Source organism: Cololabis saira, chromosome 5, assembly GCF_033807715.1.
Source record: "Cololabis saira isolate AMF1-May2022 chromosome 5, fColSai1.1, whole genome shotgun sequence".
In the NCBI taxonomy this organism is placed as follows: Eukaryota; Metazoa; Chordata; class Actinopteri; order Beloniformes; family Belonidae; genus Cololabis; species Cololabis saira.
Genome location: NC_084591.1, coordinates 6,612,215 through 6,634,589, shown reverse-complemented (window position 1 = coordinate 6,634,589; position 22,375 = coordinate 6,612,215). Strand labels below are relative to the sequence as shown.

At 41.0% G+C, this 22,375-nt stretch overlaps 1 protein-coding gene across 1 annotated transcript in view; it reads right to left on the bottom strand.

The window, feature by feature from the left end:
• Positions 1–22,375, bottom strand: part of LOC133444571 (cellular retinoic acid-binding protein 1) — a 43,865-nt gene that overhangs the window by 5,055 nt on the left and 16,435 nt on the right. The window contains exon 3 of the mRNA XM_061722414.1: positions 2,104–2,217. Within this exon, the coding sequence (XP_061578398.1) occupies positions 2,104–2,217 (114 nt within the window). The remainder of the gene's footprint in view (positions 1–2,103; positions 2,218–22,375) is intronic.

The following is a 22,375-nucleotide window of genomic DNA, read 5'->3' as shown; positions in this document are numbered from 1 at the left end:
GAGCAAAGTTTACACTTAAAGCCCAATGGGGCAAATGTTCAATAAAAAAACAGCATATTTGAAATCATTTCTTTGCCTTTTGTCAATTCACAAAATAATCGTAATCGTAATCGAAAATCGGATTTTGAGAGAAAAAAATCGAGATTTTATTTTTGGGCAAAATCGAACAGCCCTACTCTGGATATGAAGCTACATAAACACCCTGCGCCGGCTTGTACGGCATTATAACCTCCTTTGTTGTTGTTTCCAGCTCTCTCCTCGTCCACATTCATACGATAAAGACTTGGAAAAACAAAGGAGGCGAGCGTGGGAGCACGGAGAGCCGAGCGGAGATCGCCGCAGAGCCCTGTGAGTTGTTTGTGTTGCGCCTTAGCGCTCAACGGCTCCCCCGAACACGGTTGGGGCTTTAGAGCCATTGACTCCTGCACATATTAATCTGACTAAATACAGGGGGCATTACAGCGATGTCAGCGTAGCAGCTGCTCTTGTTCTCCTTTCACGTCTCTCGGCGGGGTGGATGAAAGCTCGGCTCTCTCATTTCCTTAACGGCTGAGTCTCCCGGGCGACTTCATGCACTCCCTCCCTCGCTTCGTTAACCATTTCTCAAGCGGAGAAACACTGGCCGCTTTAAGCCCCGGCCTCCATGAGAACGAGCCGGAGAACAGGCTAACTTTCATTTCATTTCATTTATTCCATTCATGGTATACTGTATATTCTTAATAATGTTGTACAAAATTCCATGAAGTACACATTATCACCGTGAAAGAAAAGGAGCAGGAAGAAGAAAACTTATGATACCTGCCCCTCTCTGTTAATACCATTACGTTGACTTACTGAACACCAATCTAGCTACCGTATTTTCTGGACTATAAGCCGCTACTTTTTTCATAGGTTTTGAACCATGCAGCTTATACAAAGGTGTGGTTATTAACTTTCTCGACATTTTGACTTTCTTTTCTCGACATTGTGACTTTTTTCTCGACATTTTGACTTTTTTCTCGACATTTCGACTTTTTTTCTCGACATTTAGACTTTTTTTCTCAACATTTCGACTTTTTTCTCAAAATTTCGACTTTTTTCACAAAATTTCGATAAATGCTCGTGGCGCTCTAACCAGAATTAGAATCAAAACTAAGACAAAATAAATGCAAAGAAGAATACGCTACTTCTTCTTTAGCAGATAGACGTAGGTAGAAGCAGATTTCAAACAGATAAATAGATATATAAATAGATGAATATCTATTTATTTTTAATTATTTTGTCTTGGTTCTGTCCCGTTTTAATCAGCAAAGTTGCTGCCGTGTTAAAAGACACTGTTAGGAAAGGATCTATTTAGGTACAAACATGTACATCATTTACAGTTCAAAATCCTTCTGTACATGTAGTAAATATCTAATCTAACAACATAAATATCTGCGGCTTGCATATCTTTTTTTAATTATTTTTAAAAAAATAGAGCGGATGCGGCTTGTATTCAGGTGCGGCTTATAGTCCAGAAAATATGGTATACACATATTTATAACAAGAAAACAAACAAAAATACCACTCTTCTATCTATTTTTTTTCTTTCTCCTTCTTCTTTTTTGTAGGCACTTATCTTTTCTTTTTTAAACATTTTCTTAAGCTGATACAAACTTGTGCAACTTTTCAGTTCCTTGCTTTGTCCATGCCATAATTTTACACCTGTAACAGAAATACACTTTTGTTTTATGTTTAGCCTTGCAAAAGTATGTTTGAAATCAAGTTTAAGTCCCTTGTCCTCATCCTCCAATCTGAACACATTTTGTAACTGTTCTGGTAACGATCTATTTTTTGTTTGAAGTTCAACTATAGCCGCCATTTTCAACAAACCTGCCAAAATAAATAATCTGTTCGATGGTTCTACCCTGTGAATGACTCTCACTGCTCTTTTCTGTAGCACAAACAGAGGAGAGATGTTACTTCCATAGGTATTACCTAAATAAGTGAGCCCGAAGAGCCACCGCTGAGCTCACGCTCTCCCTGAATTACAGCGCTTTCTTGTGGATCATCTTTATTTTTTGTTTTTCCTGACGGAGGATAATCTGTCACGACGCCGCCGTGACTCCCTGACGTTGTTCTCACCAGTGTGAGCTCGTCCCCATTCAGCTCCCGGGTCCAGTAGGTCTTGGGGCCGTCCCCGTCCACCAGAGTCTGCTTGCAGTGCATCTTGTTCTCCGTCTCCCAGGTGGCCAGGCTCTGCAGGGGGGACGGACAAAAGACGGGACAGGCAGTATGACTGATGTCTTCAAGCCACAGTGTTAGTGTAAAGGCTGATTAACCATGCACAAACCAGTACGGCCGTTATCATCAGGACCAGCACACTTTGCATGTGGCCGAGTGCTTCAAACATCAACTCTTACGTCGTTGCACTTTTGGGGGTGCTCAGGTGGTGAAAATTTGAACAAAAAGCACTGGACAACAAATTCAGACCTTTTTACTATAGAAATGTTACAATAGTCAGCAGCTGCTTGAACTAGTTTCTTTCGGTCTGCCACCCTTTTCCCACTCGTACAGTAGCCTACAGCTCGGTTTGCAAAAGCTGTCTACCACTACCAAAAGTTTTCTACCACTGTTAAACACACCTGGTATGCCCAAATTTTGGGAGATTTCTCTCCACTTTTATCCATTTTTATTGAGGTCACGATAGGCCAGCAGTCTTGTATCCCACAGCTCCTCACACAGACTCACAGCCAAAACTATTTTTTCTTCAATCTTGATCGTCTCTGATCTACAACCCGCAAGTTTTTTTTCACCCTCCAGCACCTTCTCTCTTATTGGACGCGCCGAGATGTCGTCACAGCACGGCACGGGTGAAATTAAAAAATGTTCAATTTGGGCACAGGCAAATATTTTAAGATATTTAGATAATTTTACATATTTTGTGGCGCAGTATCAGGACATCAAAATTACAAAATTTTGTGAACATTATACGATAAAGAGAAAAAAAAACCCAATTCTATCGCTTTATTTGATATTCATTCAGTCATTGGCCTTTAATTAACCAGGCAGGTCATTAAGAACATTCTTATTTACAATGACGGCCTGGCAAGAGACAAGGACCACTTGGGGGAAAAGGAAGTGGTTTAGGGAGTAAAACACAGTAAAATTGTAGCTCTACAAAGCTAGAAAAACCATTAGGGATCTTTTTCTGATAGGGTAGCAAAAATCGACAGACAGACGCTATCGGTTTATGTGGTGGTAGCATTTTTCGACGAAGCAGCAGAAATCGACAGAACACAGGCTCGGTTTGCGCATGCGCCCAGAGCGGACGGTTCTCCACCGAGCTCGGCGGCGCGAGAGACAGACCTGCGGCGGTGTTTGCGCCGCGCCTGCGCCCAAATTGAACATTTAGACCAGACGATTTCTTTTTTTTTTTTTTTTTTTCAGATCCGGGGCTTTTGCAAAAACATTCGGGGCTTGAGCCCAAGTAGCCACCCCCTAGATCCGCCTCTGGTATGCTCACTGAAACGCTAGGGGGAGGTCATAATTTGAAAAGGATGCAGATCGTGTTAAAATTGTAATAACAGTGTCATGCAGTCACTTCAACAATGCATATGGGTGCAACATTTCTTATTAAAATACAATGAATGATGATTGTGAAAGAAGGTCATGCAGTTTAGGTAGATAAAGGTCTCTGCCACATTTTCTTTTAATATTAAGATTTTATTAGTTTTTAACATCATAAACCAAGAAGACTGGCAGGTCCACAACACAATAAACATATCATGCACGCCACACACACACACACACACACACACACACACACACACAATTAGGGGGAAAAGAGAATTGACACAAATAATAAAAAATAAATAAATCAATCAATAAATGAACACAAAAAAGGGAGGGGGGGTACAGTGCAGTGATGTAATACACTTTCTTTGATTGGCATTTAACATGGTTCTATTACACAACACTGCATGCAGGAGCAAGGTAGGAGACAACAATTAGGCCTTTAGAATCCCTGTACAAACAGGCCCTGGAAATCTTTGACCAAAAGCAACTATAGGTACCACCACTGTGACATATTACAACAGCACAATCTACTAACTTTTGAACATTTTAGAATATTTTCAAATCTATGTACAGTTTACAAAATCCTAAAAGGCTTGGCCCCGCCTGTTTGAGCGAGTTTGTTAACGTGGCGACACCTGTAAGGTAGAAGGCATTCGGACAGGCAGCCTTCTCCATTAAAGCTGTCACACAACGGAACACAATCCCAGACAACATCAAAACCTGTGACTTGCTTGGTGTCTTTAAAGCTAATATAAAAAAAATATTTAAAACTCTCACAACAATGCACCCACTAACTTGCTAGTGAACAACATGACCTTTTCCTCCAGTTTATTTATTGCTACAATATATGTTACATATCCTTGAATAATGTTTGATGTTTTTTTATCTGTGCTGTATTTATTTGTACCAAGGGACTGCAGATGCAAATTAGCCTAAGGCTAACTCTGGTGCACTGCATCAAATGTTTACATTTATGTTTTTAATTGCACATGGTCCCTCTCAAATAAAATGTAAGTACCGTAAGTAAGAGAGGTTGTCAGGTTGTCAAGATCATATTGGTGTAATGCTGTTTTTGTCCATAAATGTCCGTACAATGTCCCAGTGTCCTTGAATGCCTTTGTCAAAGTCTAAGAACAGATTGGTGGCACATTTCATGCTTAAAGTATCCAAGTAGTCTTTAAGACATTTAGATAGAGCAAAGCACCGGTCACATTTGAGTAAAATAATAATCTATAATCTATCTAAAAACGATCTATTTTATTACCAGGGACCCCTTGCAATTGCACCCCGGACCACTAGGGGTCCGCGGTACTACACAGTACCTGTACAAAGACAGGTCAGTAAACACGTGAAACCCTTTTCTGGTGCCCGGATTTGTGCTTTTTTGGGGGGCATGATAGCTTTCCACCACCTAGCTACTGTACACCTAGTCCAGCTGTGCTCTCACGTTCGCGCAGCGCGCTGCTCACTCGCACAGAGCTGGGTGGACCAAACCATTTCTAAGAAGGGTAGGGGCAAAGGGAATTATCGAAGTGATTTAAATTAGAGAATATTGTGTGACTGGTGGCTCTGTATTGAATTTGGATTCATTAGTATGAGCAGAGCCGCCTGGGAGATTTGCGAGGCCCTGTGCGAAATGGGTGGGTGGGGGCTTTTGGGGTTTTTCGGGTCGGATCGGGTGTCTATATGCGCAATTTTAACTCTCCAATTAGCAAAATACTGGATACCTTCCCCTGCCTCAACATCATCTGGCCTTACCTCGACGCGGGGCCCCACGGCTGCTTGAGACCCGGTCGGATCGGTGATTTTTGTAACAAATTTATCAAACGAGCCTTTCAGAGAGGCATTAAACTCTTCCATTTTCTTTAGTTTTTTTCTTTTTTCATCCCCTGATGGAAATTTTCTGAATCTGTCTCGTTCTTTCGACATTGTGTGACAGTTTGTTCCAACTCCACCGTCTGGATCAGAACACCTTGTGTCTGCGCTTGGTCTGATCAGTTGTATTGAACAACAGACATGCGCATCATTGCACATATATTTATTGATATGCACAGACTAGTACACATTTAGGTGTGTAATGGAACGTGACTGTTGATATTTATAAGGGAAAAAACGAAGGAAAAAAAAACGGGAAAAAAAAAAAACGGCCCATAGCGCGAGGCCCCGTGCGGTCGCACGGTTCGCACACCCCTTGCGGCGGCCCTGAGTATGAGTATATAATGTGTATTATGTATGCATAATCGTTTTTTCATAGGTTACTGGGGGGGCCATGTGTGGGCCCTTGTGGGCTGTGGGCCCTTGTAATTGTCACCACCTTTCCCCCCTATAGGACGGCGCTGCCAACAGCTAGTCTCGCTAGGCGTCTCGTTCATATTTACTGAGCTTGACTTGTCCTCCGGACTCTGGTTATGTTGTTTCTCCTAACCAGAGACATCAGCACATCACACCGCTGAAGTTTGATCCTTCTTTCGAGCTTCATCAGCGCCTCCCGAGCTCAGGGACGATCAAACCCGCCGTTATTTGGCAGGGCCCTCTTTGAAACTGTGTGATATCTCTCCAGTATCGTCTGGCCGGCCGGCGTAGTTGCAGCATGACTTGCAGACAACTTTGTTTGATGGTTTGCTCCATTTTGAAGGGTTTGTTTCTCTGAAGCCGCGGCTTCAGAGACGGTTGTTAATCACGATATCAAAAAAGACTTGAGAGCGGCCATCGTCGGGTTTTTCTGCAGCTTTCTCTGGGACTAGTTTCATTATTTCCTTTCTGTTTTTCCCTTGTGTAACCAGATAAACAGACAGTTAGCTGCAGCTGTGTTTTAGGATGGATTTTCTTGTTCGTTAATTCATCCAAAGTGCTCATACAAACCCACGGTTTCTTTCATAAATACATCAAGAGCCTGTATTCTCTTTCGGCTCGTCTCGGCCTCTTAATACTTTTCAGATGCAAACATTTTCAAAAACTGGGAGGAAATCTCCTTTCCTGCTCAGTTAAAGGTTTTAAAGATGGATTTTCCTTCAGAGACCCAAAGCGTGGGCTCTCTGCTTCTGGATTCATCTCTTAATTTCCTCCATTATCTCCTTAATGTCAACGTTTGCTCGTCACGTTCACAGTAGCTTTTTTAGTAGTCTTTGCTATCTGGGTTGAATAACTCCAAGCAGTATTCACAGTGTTAATAAATCAAGCAGGGTTTACATTTTTACATTTCTGAAATTATTGTTGTCGTACGTGAAAACTGTGACTTTGGCTGCAACTATTTGGCTGCAACTATGTAAGGCCACGGAAATATCTGGGTATTTACAAAAACGGATATTTCCCCCTCTACGTTTTGAAAAATTCCATCGTTTACACAAGATCGTTTTCAAAATCTCTTCATTTATACGAACCCGCATGAATACGCTGTTAAGGTGCTATGAGCATCCAGACCTGCAGGGGGCAGTGTAACGAGAAGCGTAAAGTCATGCTAGCCAATCAGAATCCTGGAAAAAAACGTCAACAAATGACACGTGTGAAGCCTGAATAATATGGTTCTGCGTTAAATCGACGGCGTAGGCTACGGCGTAGGGTACGCGTCGCCGCGTAGCCTACGCCGTAGGCTCTGCGTTGGTGTAACACGGAACCATAAATCAGCCTTGACTGCCAGTTACTTCCAAGACGGAACGAGAGTCTTTCGTTTGGAGTGACAGAGAAGTGGAGTTACTTTTAAGTGTGACTTTAGAATATAAAACCGGTAAAATACAAGAAAATATTGATGGTGGCCAAACAAATTGTAAACACAGGTCGCACAAATGATGCTGGTGACATTTCTGTTGCATAATGTGACGTTCTGAAGCCTAAATGTCCGTTTCCCTCCGTTTACAAGCAAACTTGAAAACGGGGTTTTTTGAAAATCTCCACTTTGGCCGGAGTTTTCAGAAATGATCGTTTTTGGAGACTTTAAGCTTCGTTTTCGTCTCAATGAACGGCCAAAACGCATGAAAACACCACCGTTTTTGCTACGTGTAAACGGGGCCTGAGGTAAGGTGAAACTATCAAATAAGAAAACCTCATTCTTTTTCCACTTAATTTAAAAAAACTTATGAAGGTGATTCCATCTCAGAAAAACGTTGAATGATTTATCATAGCAGTCTTTTATTGGGCTCTGATTTTACACCTTTTGCTCTATTATTCCCAAGGGAGTCAACCAAGTCTGAATTAATTTAAAAGGGGACGTATTAGCTTGTCATTCGAACCACATTCACACAACCAGGTGGTTCTGCTGCTGTAGCGCCTTTATTCAGCTTTCTATGGCGGTCAGTGCGGTTCCATGCACATCTAAATCAAGCTATTGGCAACAATCTAGCTAAGGATTAAACTGGAGTTTCAGAGAAACTAGCGTCCTTCCGGTTCCTTCTTTGTTGCTTGAGTCCCGGGACAGTCACTAGCTCGGTTCAGCGTGGGTTCCGTATTCATACCGGAATAACTCTGATTAGGACGCATTATCTGGCACTAAAAGCTCAATCTCAAGAACTTCATTTCGGTTCGATTACAGCCCGGCTAAAGCCTGAACTTGGTTCTGCGTCAAACCAACGCAGAGCACACGCCGTCACCGTGACGCCGTCGTGAACCCTTCGGACTTCTCCGTCACTCCATTTAGCCGCGGTGCAGTACCCCCTGGGACCGCTAGTTAGCGATCTTTTCCTGAATGGTTTATCCGACTTTTTCAGGTCACAGTAAATCAAAGAGATAAGGACAACTATTGTGCAAAAAACCAAAACAAAAAAAATCACATATAAACGAAGAAAAGAGCGCTGAAAGTTCACGACTGCTTCAAACCGGAAACCGGAAATGCGAACCAATCACAGCCCTCTCCGTCTGCGTGTGGTCTGCGTCGCCTCGACGCGTAGTTACAATTTTCGGGAGGTGCGCGTCAGTGACGGCATCAGTGACGGCGTCAGTGACGGCGTCAGTGACGGCGTGTGGTCTGCTTCGACGCAAACCACACGCCGTAGGCATGCCGTGTGGTTTGACGCAGAACCATAACTCAAGCTTATGGTGTAAACATGGCATTTAAAACTTACGATATCGGTTGGATTAAGGCAACAATTCGGCTTTCTGTTGACTGAAACATTTTGCATCCGTTACTCTACTGTTCCAGCGTAGCAGGTTGTAACAAAGGCGTAACAGGGGTAAGGTGAGCGCCGTGTGAACTGGCAATGCAGACCGAGGAAGCGGGGGAAATCGGGGCGTCACAGGGATGATCAGAGACGACCGTACAAGCCTTCTGATAGCCAAATGAAGCCTGCCGCCAGAATGCAAAGCCCCATGACAACTAAGCTAAACTAGTTTGCCCTCAGGGGTTGGAGAAAGAGACTGGGTAGGAGTGTCAGCATTACGAACGTTATCCGTCAACACGGAGTACGAGCAACTCGGAGAACCTCGTTGACATGTTTAAGGATCTACCAGAGCCTTTCAATTACTAAAACTGTCACCACTGACAGCAATGGGGACGTATTGTGCATGTTCTACAGGAGTGACCACCTAGAAATGTTCTTCTGTATTGGCATTAATAACGATATCAGTGACCAGAGAAAATAGGGAGCTGTTGCTGGACCGGATATTGTGCCTCCCTGGGAATAAAAGAATAAAGATCTCCGGTCCATCATTGTACCTTTTGATCTTTGTGGGAAAGTAACTAAAAAACATTGAACTAATAAAACCTTGTCCCTTTTTCTGAAGCACCAAAGAGTCTGACGTTACAGACCCAGATCAGAGTGAAATCATCTGGCTTTCCCATCTTCATTTCCACCTAATTTCATATTCTGTTGCATGTGCTGTAACTTTGAATTGGTTTGTGCAGATCTGTAACTCAGATTTTAGAAGAGACACATCCATTAGAAGAAAGGAGTGGCGTAATAGCTGACGCCACCCCCTAAAAACTATTGTTTAAAAGTGCACTTTTGTACTACATGTTTTAGACATTCTATTAAGACCTGGGAAAATTGGGCCAACCTATGGGAAAAGGGGGAAGTTTCATCCCGTTTAAGGACTTGCAAGTGATGGTTAGTGACATCTAGTGGTGAAGTTGCAAATTTCAGCCAAATTTTCGTGGACAGCGACGGCACAGACGTTACGCTACACTCTATCATCGCATGGGTTTAGATTTGGATTGTGTTTGATTGTATAATATTTTCATTATTAGCATCGTATTTTCAATCCTTCTTGACTTCTATCAGAAGTGAAAACATTGACTGATGACTCAGTTCAGAACCCTCGACAAGCGGGATCATCCATTTCCGGTTGTTCCTCTCTTCATCACAGATTAGCGCCACCTGCAGTTATAGGGAAGTATTACACCCCACGCAGAACGTACGTTGCCGTCGGTGTTGGTGTGTTCGGAAGTATTTTTTTGACCAACTTGGGAAGATGGTAGCCGGCTTGGCCTTCGGGTTGGTCTATCCCGGTGTTCTGCCATTTTTTTCTCCTTTGCCAAAAAATGCTCCCTAATGGTTTTCTACCTTTGTAGAGCTACAATTTTACTGTGTTTTATCCCCTAAACCACTTCCTTTCCCCGCCAAGTGGTGCTTGTCTCTTGCCAGCCCGTCAGTGTAAATAAGAATGTTCTTAATGACCTGCCTGGCTAAATAAAGGCCAATGACTGAATGAATATCAAATAAAGCGATAGAATTGTTGTTTTTTTCTCTTTATCGTATAATTTTCACAAAGTGTAATGCAATTCATGTCATGGGTAGTGTATTTTGAAGGATTAAATACTCGACATCCCATATTATCAATTTTACATTGTGCAAGAATTGATGCAAACTTTGAAAATCGACTGTGCGCATGCGCAGAACCAAAAGGTAGCATTTCTCGGCAGGTAGCAGAAATTGTCAGAACACCGGCCTTAATACATTTCAAAGCAGTGCATTGGTGACTTTCAGGAAAATAGATGAAAAAAATATATATATATTGTAAAATAATATGTTGTAAATATTAAATATTAATGGTAAATAAAGTGGGGAGGACAAAACCAATAACCTTTCATTCCTGAAGCTCTCAGAGAGCATTAAAATCAGCCCAAAAACAAGCGGTTTTGCCAGGTGCTCAGCTTGTGTTGCCCTTAGCTGCAGGCCTGTTCCCGCCTCTCTGTGCTAAACGACACACTGTCAGAAGCTAAAGACATTACAACTAGGGCTGGGGATCGATTCAAATGTCAAGAATCAATTCGATTCCGATTCTTAAGATTCAGAATCGATTATCAAGATTTGATTCGATCCGATTCGATTCCTATATTGATTTGGGTCAGGGTTATTAAAACTGTTTTTTGAGCTGTTGCATGAATTATATGACTGTAGTTATGCAAAATATTACTACTAGTATTATATTGAGATTAAACAGCAAGTATTGGCAGCTAATGATGCTGTAAGGACCAATCAGCTCCCAGAATGCTGATAGAACTGCTTTCAGAAACATCATGTGGGTCAGAATTACCAAACAGATCCAGGGAGGAAACAGAGACAGATGAAATCGGTTTTATTTTTTCCCACATTCCGTTTTTATTTGTTCCATTTTCGGTCTATTTTGGTTTTTAATTATTGAGCATTTGGTTTTTATCATTTTTTGCAAATGTAACCCCAAGACAGTATATAAAGTAATGAAATATAGACAATTTATGCAAATATAACCAAACACTTTAATGTTTTCATACCTTTAAACATATTTAAAGGCAAAAACATGGCACCAGACCAGTTATTCTCGTGTCCAACAAAACATTCCTTTTTTGGGGATGAACAAAAAAATAACCAAAAGTTGTAATGTAATGATGAAAAAAAAAAATACATAAATAAATAAAAGAAAAAATAAATAAATAAATATATAAAATTTAAAAAATCGATCTTTAGACATGAATCGCTTTTTAGGAATTAATATGAGAATCGATTTAGAATTGGGAAATCGATTTTTTCAACACAGGCCTAATTACGACTTAAATTTAAAGCTGCATTGTCCTAAAAATGAACCCCACCTTTATCCATTCGTCCCAAATTTCTACAAGGCTGCTGAACCTCTCCAAAAATCACGGATGACCTGAGACGATGCAATCGGTTGAAAACTGCCCCAATACATTATTCAGGACTTCATTGAGTGTTACATTTGTGCCATTCACACTACGAGCCTGCTCTCCGGTCCTCTCTGTGTAGCCCCGTTGCTAAAAGTCTGTCGCCATAGCAACCAGACGGGATAGTCTTGTGCCCCGGAGGTGAGTTGCGTCGGTCTGACATGAGATTTGAAAGTAATGTATTCAGATGAAAAATGGGCTTCCCAGATGGTGAACTTAGCCACTTTAATCTGAGCCCCCCCCCGCCCGTCACAGCAGGTGCATTCACCGCCTCATTAGGGTTTCCGTTCTCTCCGTTCTCTTCTGCCGAAGCCCAGCTGGTCGTCTCTCCGTCGCCTCCGGGGCAGAGGGGAAACGCCTCGTCACCTCATGGCCTTGGAAGTGAGAAGTCGCCACCTGATCCCACTGCCCTCGCTCCGATTAACTGGAGCTTTTTAACTTTGTAGCAGCGTTAATCAGCCCTCCGCTCCACGCCAGCCACAGATCAGCATGTAATCCACTTAACCGTGGGTGCAGCTGAACGCGGCCAAAACCAACTTTGGCCTCGTCTGCCAAACCTCCTCCACCCGAGAATTTGCCAACACTCCACAGAAATGTCCCCCCCCCCGCCCGCCCGCCCGCCCTCGCCCGGGCCGGCACATGTGCTGGTGTCAGCGGGCGCCGCCGCCTGCAGGTCCAGCCTCCGTCTGGCAGGGAACGGCTACACAAACACGACCCACAACCCGTCAGGGTTTTTTTTCCTCACATGGAATATGATGTAAAGCACTGAAGAGTCTACGAAACCAACCATGCCAGGAAACGCTCGAAGCTGCGGTTTAAAAATGATGTTTATGTAGCAATGTGATCCATTCTGCCAGACCAAGACTACAACTGATAATGAATCATCCATCCATCCATCCTTCAAGCATCAATGCATCCATCCATCCGTCTATCCATCCGTCCGTCCGTCCGTCCGTCCACCCATCCATCCATCCATCATTCAAGCAAACATCCATCCATCATCCATCCATCCATCCATCCATCAGTGCATCCATCCATCCATCCATCCATCCAACCATCCATCATTCAAGCAAACATCCATCCATCCATCCATCATTCAAGCATCCATCCGTCCATCCAACCATCCATCCGTCCGTGTGTCCGTCCGTCCGTCCATCCATCCATCCATCCGTACCGTGACGGTGGTTTTATCGACACCGGTATGGTTCAGTTTATTGAGTTTTTTTTCCATTAATGGAAACACAAATAGTTGTGTTATGAACTTTATTGTGCTGTTTTGTTCTTTTGGCTTTTGAAACTAATTAGCAACGTCGTGGAGTCAAAACTCCACCCAGATTCTTCAAACAACACCAAACATAACAGATTTGTGCATTTCACCCACAAAAACTGATGTTTCATGTTTAAACCACAGTTGACCATAAAAGTGGATTAGTTGGTCAGAGGAATTTTAATTCGTTTTTTATTACCGTATGTTTTGTTTAATTTTTTTCTTCTGTTTAATGTACGCTTCCCTCACATTTCCTGTCTGCGTATATATCTATCCCAGGTGTCTCTGAACGCAGAGAGGTAAATGATCTTTTTACTGTCATCTGTGAATGAAACATTACATACTTTGGAGAACAATATCTTAAACCATTTCACTGATTTTCTCATGCTTTTATTGATAAGGAGGAACTCTTACAGCCGTATTTGATCCTCCAAGACTCAGCCTCTCATGGATAACTTATTATTTTTACAGAATATTAATTAGTACATGCACGAAAATCGGTACACACCTGTATCATGGCACAACTTAAAGAGCATATTGCAGGTTGGAGACCCCTGTGAATCAATGTGTAGGAAAATAATGTAGGAACTGAATTTTCATTGAAATACGCATAAATATATACTACAGTGACCTCCGGAGTTGTTTTTGTGAGAGTATTTTTCTTCTGCATCTTCAAAAGTTGAACCGGAAGTGACGTGGCATAGGGGAGCGCGGTGAATTCAACAATAGGAAAAATAGTGGATCTTAATGTTAGTTGTGGCACTGAAGAGGTTGTGAATGTGTATTCACACCAATATGACAGGCCACAGCCTTATAATTACGTTACCCGTTAGTCCCCCCACGTTCTTTTGATTGACAGCTGAAACTCGCTTTTTAAAAGGCTGATTTATGTGTCCGCGTTACACCAACGCAGCCCTACGGCGTAGGTTACGCAGCGACGCACAGAACGCTGCGTGCGCCGCGTACCCTACACCGTAGGCTACGCCGTCGATTTTACGCGGAACCATAAATCCGCCTTTATTCACTACAGCACCCGCCCGTGCTCCTGAAAGAAACTCCGAAAATAACTCCTAAAAGATGGGTGAGTATTTGTAATCTGTCTACGTTTGTACTTTCTAAACAGAAAACAGGCTTATTATCTTCTCTTTTTTCTAATTAAAGCATCCGAAATAGCCGGGTATTTTTAAAACCGAATACTTCCCCCCCTTCGTTTATAAAATAATTTGTATCCACATTACATCGTTGTTAAAAAAAAAAACCTTCCACACAGAACCGAAGATATGCGTTTTCGACCACTTTCATAAGCACAGACCTGTAGATCATCTGGTCTTCCAGCCTCTCGGCCGCCTCTGCTGCGCCGGCTCCCCGGGATCCGCGCCTCCTCCTCGGGTAACGAGGTGGAGTTTCCCCGTGTCCGCCGCGGAGCTGCCGCGTTAATCGACGCAGCCCAGCTGCAGCACTGCTGCAGCCCTGGGGAAGCTGCGCCGCTTCCCCGCGAGCTGCGCCTCCTCCTCGGGTAACGAGCTGGAGTTTCCCCATGTCCGCCGCGGAGCTGCCGTGTTAAACCGACGCAGCCCAGCTGCAGCCCTGCTGCGCGTCGCCGCGTACCCTACGGCGTAGGCTCCGCGTCGGTGTAACCAACCCAGTCTCACACAAAAACGTACCCTGCCTACGTTGGTCCAAAGTGCAAAAACGTAGAGGGGCTACAATATTAGCCCTTGAAATGTATACCTGTTACGTTTTTTTAGCCCTTAAAACGTATAACTGTTACATTTTTCTGCCGATTCGTTTTGCGCCCAAGTCACGTGACTTTTAAGATTCTGGCCGTGATACCAACAAACACGGTGGACATTTTTCATTTTTGAGTGAAGAAAATCAATATTTTGAGTTAGTTTCTGCATAGAAATGCGTTTTGATTACATTTCTAGCAATACATATTTCACTTTCATAATATTCACTCAGTAAATGTATATAATCTCTTGCTTGCTCGTGGTTGCAAGGTTTTTTCAGATCTCGTCAGAATAATGTAAATCTGGAACGTTTTAAAAACGTGAAATGGTTACATTTTTGGTTGCTGTACACGCTGTGAAGAAAATCAATATTTTGAGTTAGTTTCTGCATAGAAATGCGTTTTGATTACATTTCTAGCAATACATATTTCACTTTCATAATATTCACTCAGTAAATGTATATAATCTCTTGCTTGCTCGTGGTTGCAAGGTTTTTTCAGATCTCGTCGGAATAATGTAAATCTGGAACGTTTTAAAAACGTGAAATGGTTACATTTTTGGTTGCTGTACACGCTGTGAAGAAAATCAATATTTTGAGTTAGTTTCTGCATAGAAATGCGTTTTGATTACATTTCTAGCAATACATATTTCACTTTCATAATATTCACTCAGTAAATGTATATAATCTCTTGCTTGCTCGTGGTTGCAAGGTTTTTTCAGATCTCGTCAGAATAATGTAAATCTGGAACGTTTTAAAAACGTGAAATGGTTACATTTTTGGTTGCTGTACACGCTGTGAAGAAAATCAATATTTTGAGTTAGTTTCTGCATAGAAATGCGTTTTGATTACATTTCTAGCAATACATATTTCACTTTCATAATATTCACTCAGTAAATGTATATAATCTCTTGCTTGCTCGTGGTTGCAAGGTTTTTTCAGATCTCGTCAGAATAATGTAAATCTGGAACGTTTTAAAAACGTGAAATGGTTACATTTTTGGCTGCTGTACACGCTGTGAAGAAAATCAATATTTTGAGTTAGTTTCTGCATAGAAATGCGTTTTGATTACATTTCTAGCAATACATATTTCACTTTCATAATATTCAATCAGTAAATGTATATAATCTCTTGCTTGCTCGTGGTTGCAAGGTTTTTTCAGATCTCGTCAGAATAATGTAAATCTGGAACGTTTTAAAAACGTGAAATGGTTACATTTTTGGTTGCTGTACACGCTGTGAAGAAAATCAATATTTTGAGTTAGTTTCTGCATAGCATTTTGATTACATTTCTAGCAATACATATGTCACTTTCCTAATATTCACTCAGTAAATGTATATAATCTCTTGCTTGCTCGTGGTTGCAAGGTTTTTTTCAGATCTCGTCAGAATAATGTAAATCTGGAACGTTTTAAAAACGTGAAATGGTTACATTTTTGGTTGCTGTACACGCTGTGAAGAAAATCAATATTTTGAGTTAGTTTCTGCATAGAAATGCGTTTTGATTACATTTCTAGCAATACATATTTCACTTTCATAATATTCACTCAGTAAATGTATATAATCTCTTGCTTGCTCGTGGTTGCAAGGTTTTTTCAGATCCCGTCAGAATAATGTAAAACTGGAACGTTTTAATAACGTGAAATGGTTACATTTTTGGTTGCTGGACACGCTGTGGAAAAAATCAATATTTTGAGTTAGTTTCTGCATAGAAATGCGTTTTGATTACATTTCTAGCAATACATATTTCACTTTCATAATATTCACTCAATAAATGTACATAATCTCTTGCTTGCTCTGGTTGCAAGGTTTTTCAGATCTCGTCAGAATACCCTGGCTACGTTGGTCCAAATGCAAAAACGTAGAGGGGTTACAATATTAGCCCTTGAAATGTATAACTGTTACATTTTTCTAGCCCTTGAAATGTATAACTGTTACATTTAAGGAAAAATAAAATTGCTGCCATTTCTTTGATTCTCGGTCTAAATTGCAATATTTTAAGATAGTTTCGCCATGAAAAGCAGATTTTATCATATTCATAGCAAGAAATATATTTTGGTTATTTTACCCTCATTTAATGGATCTTATTGACGGAAATGTATGAACCATGTGCTTGTTTTACTTCCTTTGAGTAATAAAACCACCAATTCTCTTGCATGGACCCGTTATTAAAATATATGCCAGGCCCAGTGCTTAATTTCTAAAGTGGGAGGTCCCGGAGCGCAGACGATGAGTGGCTCCGGTGCGAGAGAAAAAAAAACACACACACACACACACACACACACACTGTTGAACTGTCCGTTTTGACGTTAACGGCGATTTTCACAATGATATCTGCAACATTTCTTAAGGCAGAAACACCACTGTATCATTGTTAATTACACAACATTAGTGGGTTAATTTCCTGCAAACCAATTTTCATGTTTTTCCCTTCGATTGTGAGAAAAAAAAGAGTTGTTTCACGCTGAGAGCATCATGCCAGCCAATCAGAATCCTGGAAAAAACATCAACAAATGACACGTGTAACTTCCAGGCTGATTTATGGTTCCGCGTTACACCAACGCAGAGCCTACGGCCTATTTCGTGTCTATTTTTGAACAGTTCACTAATGCTTTGAGCTAGGAAGCTGAAATTCTAGACTCTGTATCAAGAGGGGACTTTCATCCACTGTGCGGATTTTCAGATCTGTTTGACCTTCGGAAGTGTCAAAGGTCACCCCGTCTGTTGCTTTTCGACCTGCTAAGACTATTTCGTGTCTTTTTTTGCATAGTTCACTAACGCTTTGAGCTAGGAAGCTGAAATTCTAGACTCCGTATCAGGAGGTGACTTTCATCCACTGTGCGGATTTTCAGATCTCTGTGACCTTCGGAAGTGTCAAAGGTCACCGCGTCTGTTGCTTTTCGGCCTGCTAAGACTATTTTGTGTCTTTTTTTGCATAGTTCACTAACGCTTTGAGCTAGGAAGCTGAAATTCTAGACTCTGTATCAGGAGGTGACTCTCATCCACTGTGCCGAGGTCCAGACCCGTGCGACCTTCGGAAGTGCCAAAGGTCACCGTGTGTGGTGCCTTTTTCGTGCCTTTTTTGTGTGTTTTTTGAATAATTCACTAACGCTTTGAGCTGGGAGGCTGATTTTTGACTATGTTGCAATGCAGAAGGCCCTTTGCTAGGATCTTTTGGTCTTGTGGCTGTACGACTTCCACAGAGCTAGTTGGCATTGCAGAGGGTTTACAGAGTTGAGACTTGGTAAGCCCAATTTAAGCCCCATATGGAGGCCACAGGTCAAGTTTTACTTGGTTTGGTCAAATATTGTGGCAACGGTGTCCGTTCGAATGTTGGAAAAGGTGACGTTTCAAAGCCCCGCCCATCGAAAAGTACAGGTCTGATCTGCACCAAACTAACGTCTGTCTGATCAGGGGGTGCCCCCGAACAACATATAAAAAATTCAGACTCCTAGCTAAAGGCGTTAGTGAACTATGCAAAAAAAGACAAAAAATAGGCCCTTTTCCATTAGTCAGGAGGCTCTCAGAGCTAGAGGTTTCTACACCCTCCTAACCAGCCAGGACGTTTTAGAGGAAACACTGTTGCAGAAGTCATAGAAATCTGAATTTTGTATATGTTGTTCGGGGGCATCCCCTGATCAGACAGACGTTAGTTTGGTGCAGATCAGACCTGTACTTTTCGATGGGCGGGGCTTTGAAACGTCACCTTTTCCAACATTCGAACGGACACCGTTGCCACAATATTTGACCAAACCAAGTAAAACTTGACCTGTGGCCTCCATATGGGGCTTAAATTGGGCTTACCAAGTCTCAACTCTGTAAACCCTCTGCAATGCCAACTAGCTCTGTGAAAGTCGTACAGCCACAAGACCAAAAGATCCTAGCAAAGGGCCTTCTGCATTGCAACATAGTCAAAAATCAGCCTCCCAGCTCAAAGCGTTAGTGAATTATTCAAAAAACACACAAAAAAGGCACGAAAAAGGCACCACACACGGTGACCTTTGGCACTTCCGAAGGTCGCACGGGTCTGGACCTCGGCACAGTGGATGAGAGTCACCTCCTGATACAGAGTCTAGAATTTCAGCTTCCTAGCTCAAAGCATTAGTGAACTATGCAAAAAAAGACACAAAATAGTCTTAGCAGGCCGAAAAGCAACAGACGCGGTGACCTTTGACACTTCCGAAGGTCACAGAGATCTGAAAATCCGCACAGTGGATGAAAGTCACCTCCTGATACAGAGTCTAGAATTTCAGCTTTCTAGCTCAAAGCGTTAGTGAACTATGCAAAAAAAGACACGAAATAGTCTTAGCAGGCCGAAAAGCAACAGACGGGGTGACCTTTGACACTTCCGAAGGTCACACAGATCTGAAAATCTGCACAGTGGATGAAAGTCACCTTTTGATACAGAGTCTAGAATTTCAGCTTCCTAGCTCAAAGCATTAGTGAACTGTTCAAAAATAGACACGAAATAGGCCTCATAACAATACATAACAAACCTCCTGTGTCTACTGAGCATTAATAACATCTCATAATCGAAGGAGAACTAATTAAAACGGATTTCCTTAACATGAACCTATTGTATTATTGAATTATCAAGGACACTTTCGTGTTTTTGCGTTTAGAAATGTTAAAATAGTTATATATAAATTAAAGCTGCAAGCAGCGATGAACGGGACCTCGCACGTGCAATTTGACTTGACTGATGATGATGATGATGGTGATGGTGATGATGATGATGGTGGTAGCGATGATGATGATGATGATGATGGTGATGATGATGATGATGATGATGGTGGTGATGATGATGGTGGTGATGATGGTGATGATGATGATGATGATCACATATCGGCCAATCAGCTACTAGTATCACTTCCGCCATAGGCTCTGCGTTGGTGTAACGCGGAACCATAAATCAGCCTGGAAGTTACACGTGTCATTTGTTGATGTTTTTTCCAGGATTCTGATTGGCTGGCATGATGCTCTCAGCGTGAAACAACTCTTTTTTTTCTCACAATCGAAGGGAAAAACATGAAAATTGGTGTGCAGGAAATTAACCCACTAATGTTGTGTAATTAACAATGATACAGTGGTGTTTCTGCCTTAAGAAATGTTGCAGATATCATTGTGAAAATCGCCGTTAACGTCAAAACGGACAGTTCAACAGTGTGTGTGTGTGTGTGTGTGTGTGTTTTTTTTCTCTCGCACCGGAGCCACTCATCGTTTGCGCTCCGGGACCTCCCACTTTAGAAATTAAGCACTGGGCCTGGCATATATTTTAATAACGGGGCCATGCAAGAGAATTGGTGGTTTTATTACTCAAAGGAAGTAAAACAAGCACATGGTTCATACATTTCCGTCAATAAGATCCATTAAATGAGGGTAAAATAATCAAAATATATTTCTTGCTATGAATATGATAAAATCTGCTTTTCATGGTGAAACTATCTTAAAATATTGCAATTTAGACAGAGAATCAAAGAAATGGCAGCAACAAGTCACGTGACAGAAACGAAACCTAACGAAACCTATTAAAATGAATGAGCCACGGAACCGTTTCACATCTCACGTTTTAGGAGGCAAATCGTAACATTGGCCACGTTTTGCAATGTGGACCAACGTAGCCTGTACCACGTTTTCCTGTGAGACTGGGTTGAATATTGTAACCCCTCTACGTTTTTGCACTTTGGACCACCGTAGCCAGGGTATTCTGACGAAATCTGAAAAAACCTTGCAACCAGAGCAAGCAAGAGATTATGTACATTTATTGAGTGAATATTATGAAAGTGAAATATGTATTGCTAGAAATGTAATCAAAACGCATTTCTATGCAGAAACTAACTCAAGATATTGATTTTTTTTCACAGCACTGTCCAGCAACCAAAAACGTAACGATTTCACGTTATTAAAAAGTTCCAGTTTTACATTATTCTGACGAGATCTGAAAAAACCTTGCAACCAGAGCAAGCAAGAGATTATCTACATTTATATATTGCTATAAATGTAATCAAATCGCATTTCTATGTAGAAACTAACTCAAAATATAGATTTTTTTCACTCAAAACTGAAAAATGTCCACCGTGTTTGTTAACTCAAAATATAGATTTTTTTCACTCAAAAATGAAAAATGTCCACCATGTTTGTTGGTATCACGGCCAGAATCTTAAAAGTCACGTGACTTGGACGCAAAACGAATAGGCAGAAAAATGTAACAGTTATACATTTCAAGGGCTAGAAAAATGTAACAGTTATACATTTCAAGGGCTTATATTGTAACCCCTCTACGTTTTTGCATTTGGACCAACGTAGCCAGGGTATTCTGACGAGATCTGAAAAACTTTGCAACCAGAGCAAGCAAGAGATTATGTACATTTATTGAGTGAATATTATGAAATTGAAATATGTATTGCTAGAAATGTAATCAAAATGCATTTCTATGCAGAAACTAACTCAAGATATTGATTTTTTTCCCAGCGTGTCCAGCAACCAAAAACATAACGATTTCACGTTATTCAAACGTTCCAGATTTACATTATTCTGATGAGATCTGAAAAAAACCTTGCAACCAGAGCAAGCAAGAGATTATGTACATTTATTGAGTGAATATTATTAAAGTGAAATATGTATTTCTAGAAATGTAATCAAAACACATTTTCTATGCAGAAACTAACTCAAGATATTGATTTTTTTTTCACAGCACTGTCCAGCAACCAAAAATGTAACGATTTCACGTTATTAAAAAGTTCCAGTTTTACATTATTCTGACGAGATCTGAAAAAACCTTGCAACCAGAGCAAGCAAGAGATTGTGTACATTTATTGAGTGAATATTATGAAAGTGAAATATGTATTGCTAGAAATATAATCAAAACGCATTTCTATGCAGAAACTAACTCACAATATTGATTTTATTCCCAGCGTGTCCAGCAACCAAAAATGTAACCATTACACGTTATTAAAACGTTCCAGTTTTACATTATTCTGACGAGATCTGAAAAAACCTTGCAACCACGAGAAAGCAAGAGATTATATACATTTACTGAGTGAATATTATGAAAGTGAAATATGTATTGCTAGAAATGTAATCAAAACGCATTTCTATGCAGAAACTAACTCAAAATATTGATTTTTTCCACAGCGTGTCCAGCAACCAAAAATGTAACCATTTCACGTTATTAAAACGTTCCAGTTTTACATTATACTGACGAGATCTGAAAAAACCTTGCAACCACGAGCAAGCAAGAGATTATATACATTTACTGAGTGAATATTATGAAAGTGAAATATGTATTGCTAGAAATGTAATCAAAACGCTATGCAGAAACTAACTCAAAATATTGATTTTCTTCACAGCGTGTACAGCAACCAAAAATGTAACCATTTCACGTTTTTAAAACGTTCCAGATTTACATTATTCCGACGAGATCTGAAAAAACCTTGCAACCACGAGCAAGCAAGAGATTATATACATTTACTGAGTGAATATTATGAAAGTGAAATACGTATTGCTAGAAATGTAATCAAAACGCATTTCTATGCAGAAACTAACTCAAAATATTGATTTTCTTCACAGCGTGTACAGCAGCCAAAAATGTAACCATTTCACGTTTTTAAAACGTTCCAGATTTACATTATTCTGACGAGATCTGAAAAAACCTTGCAACCACGAGCAAGCAAGAGATTATATACATTTACTGAGTGAATATTATGAAAGTGAAATATGTATTGCTATAAATGTAATCAAAACGCATTTCTATGC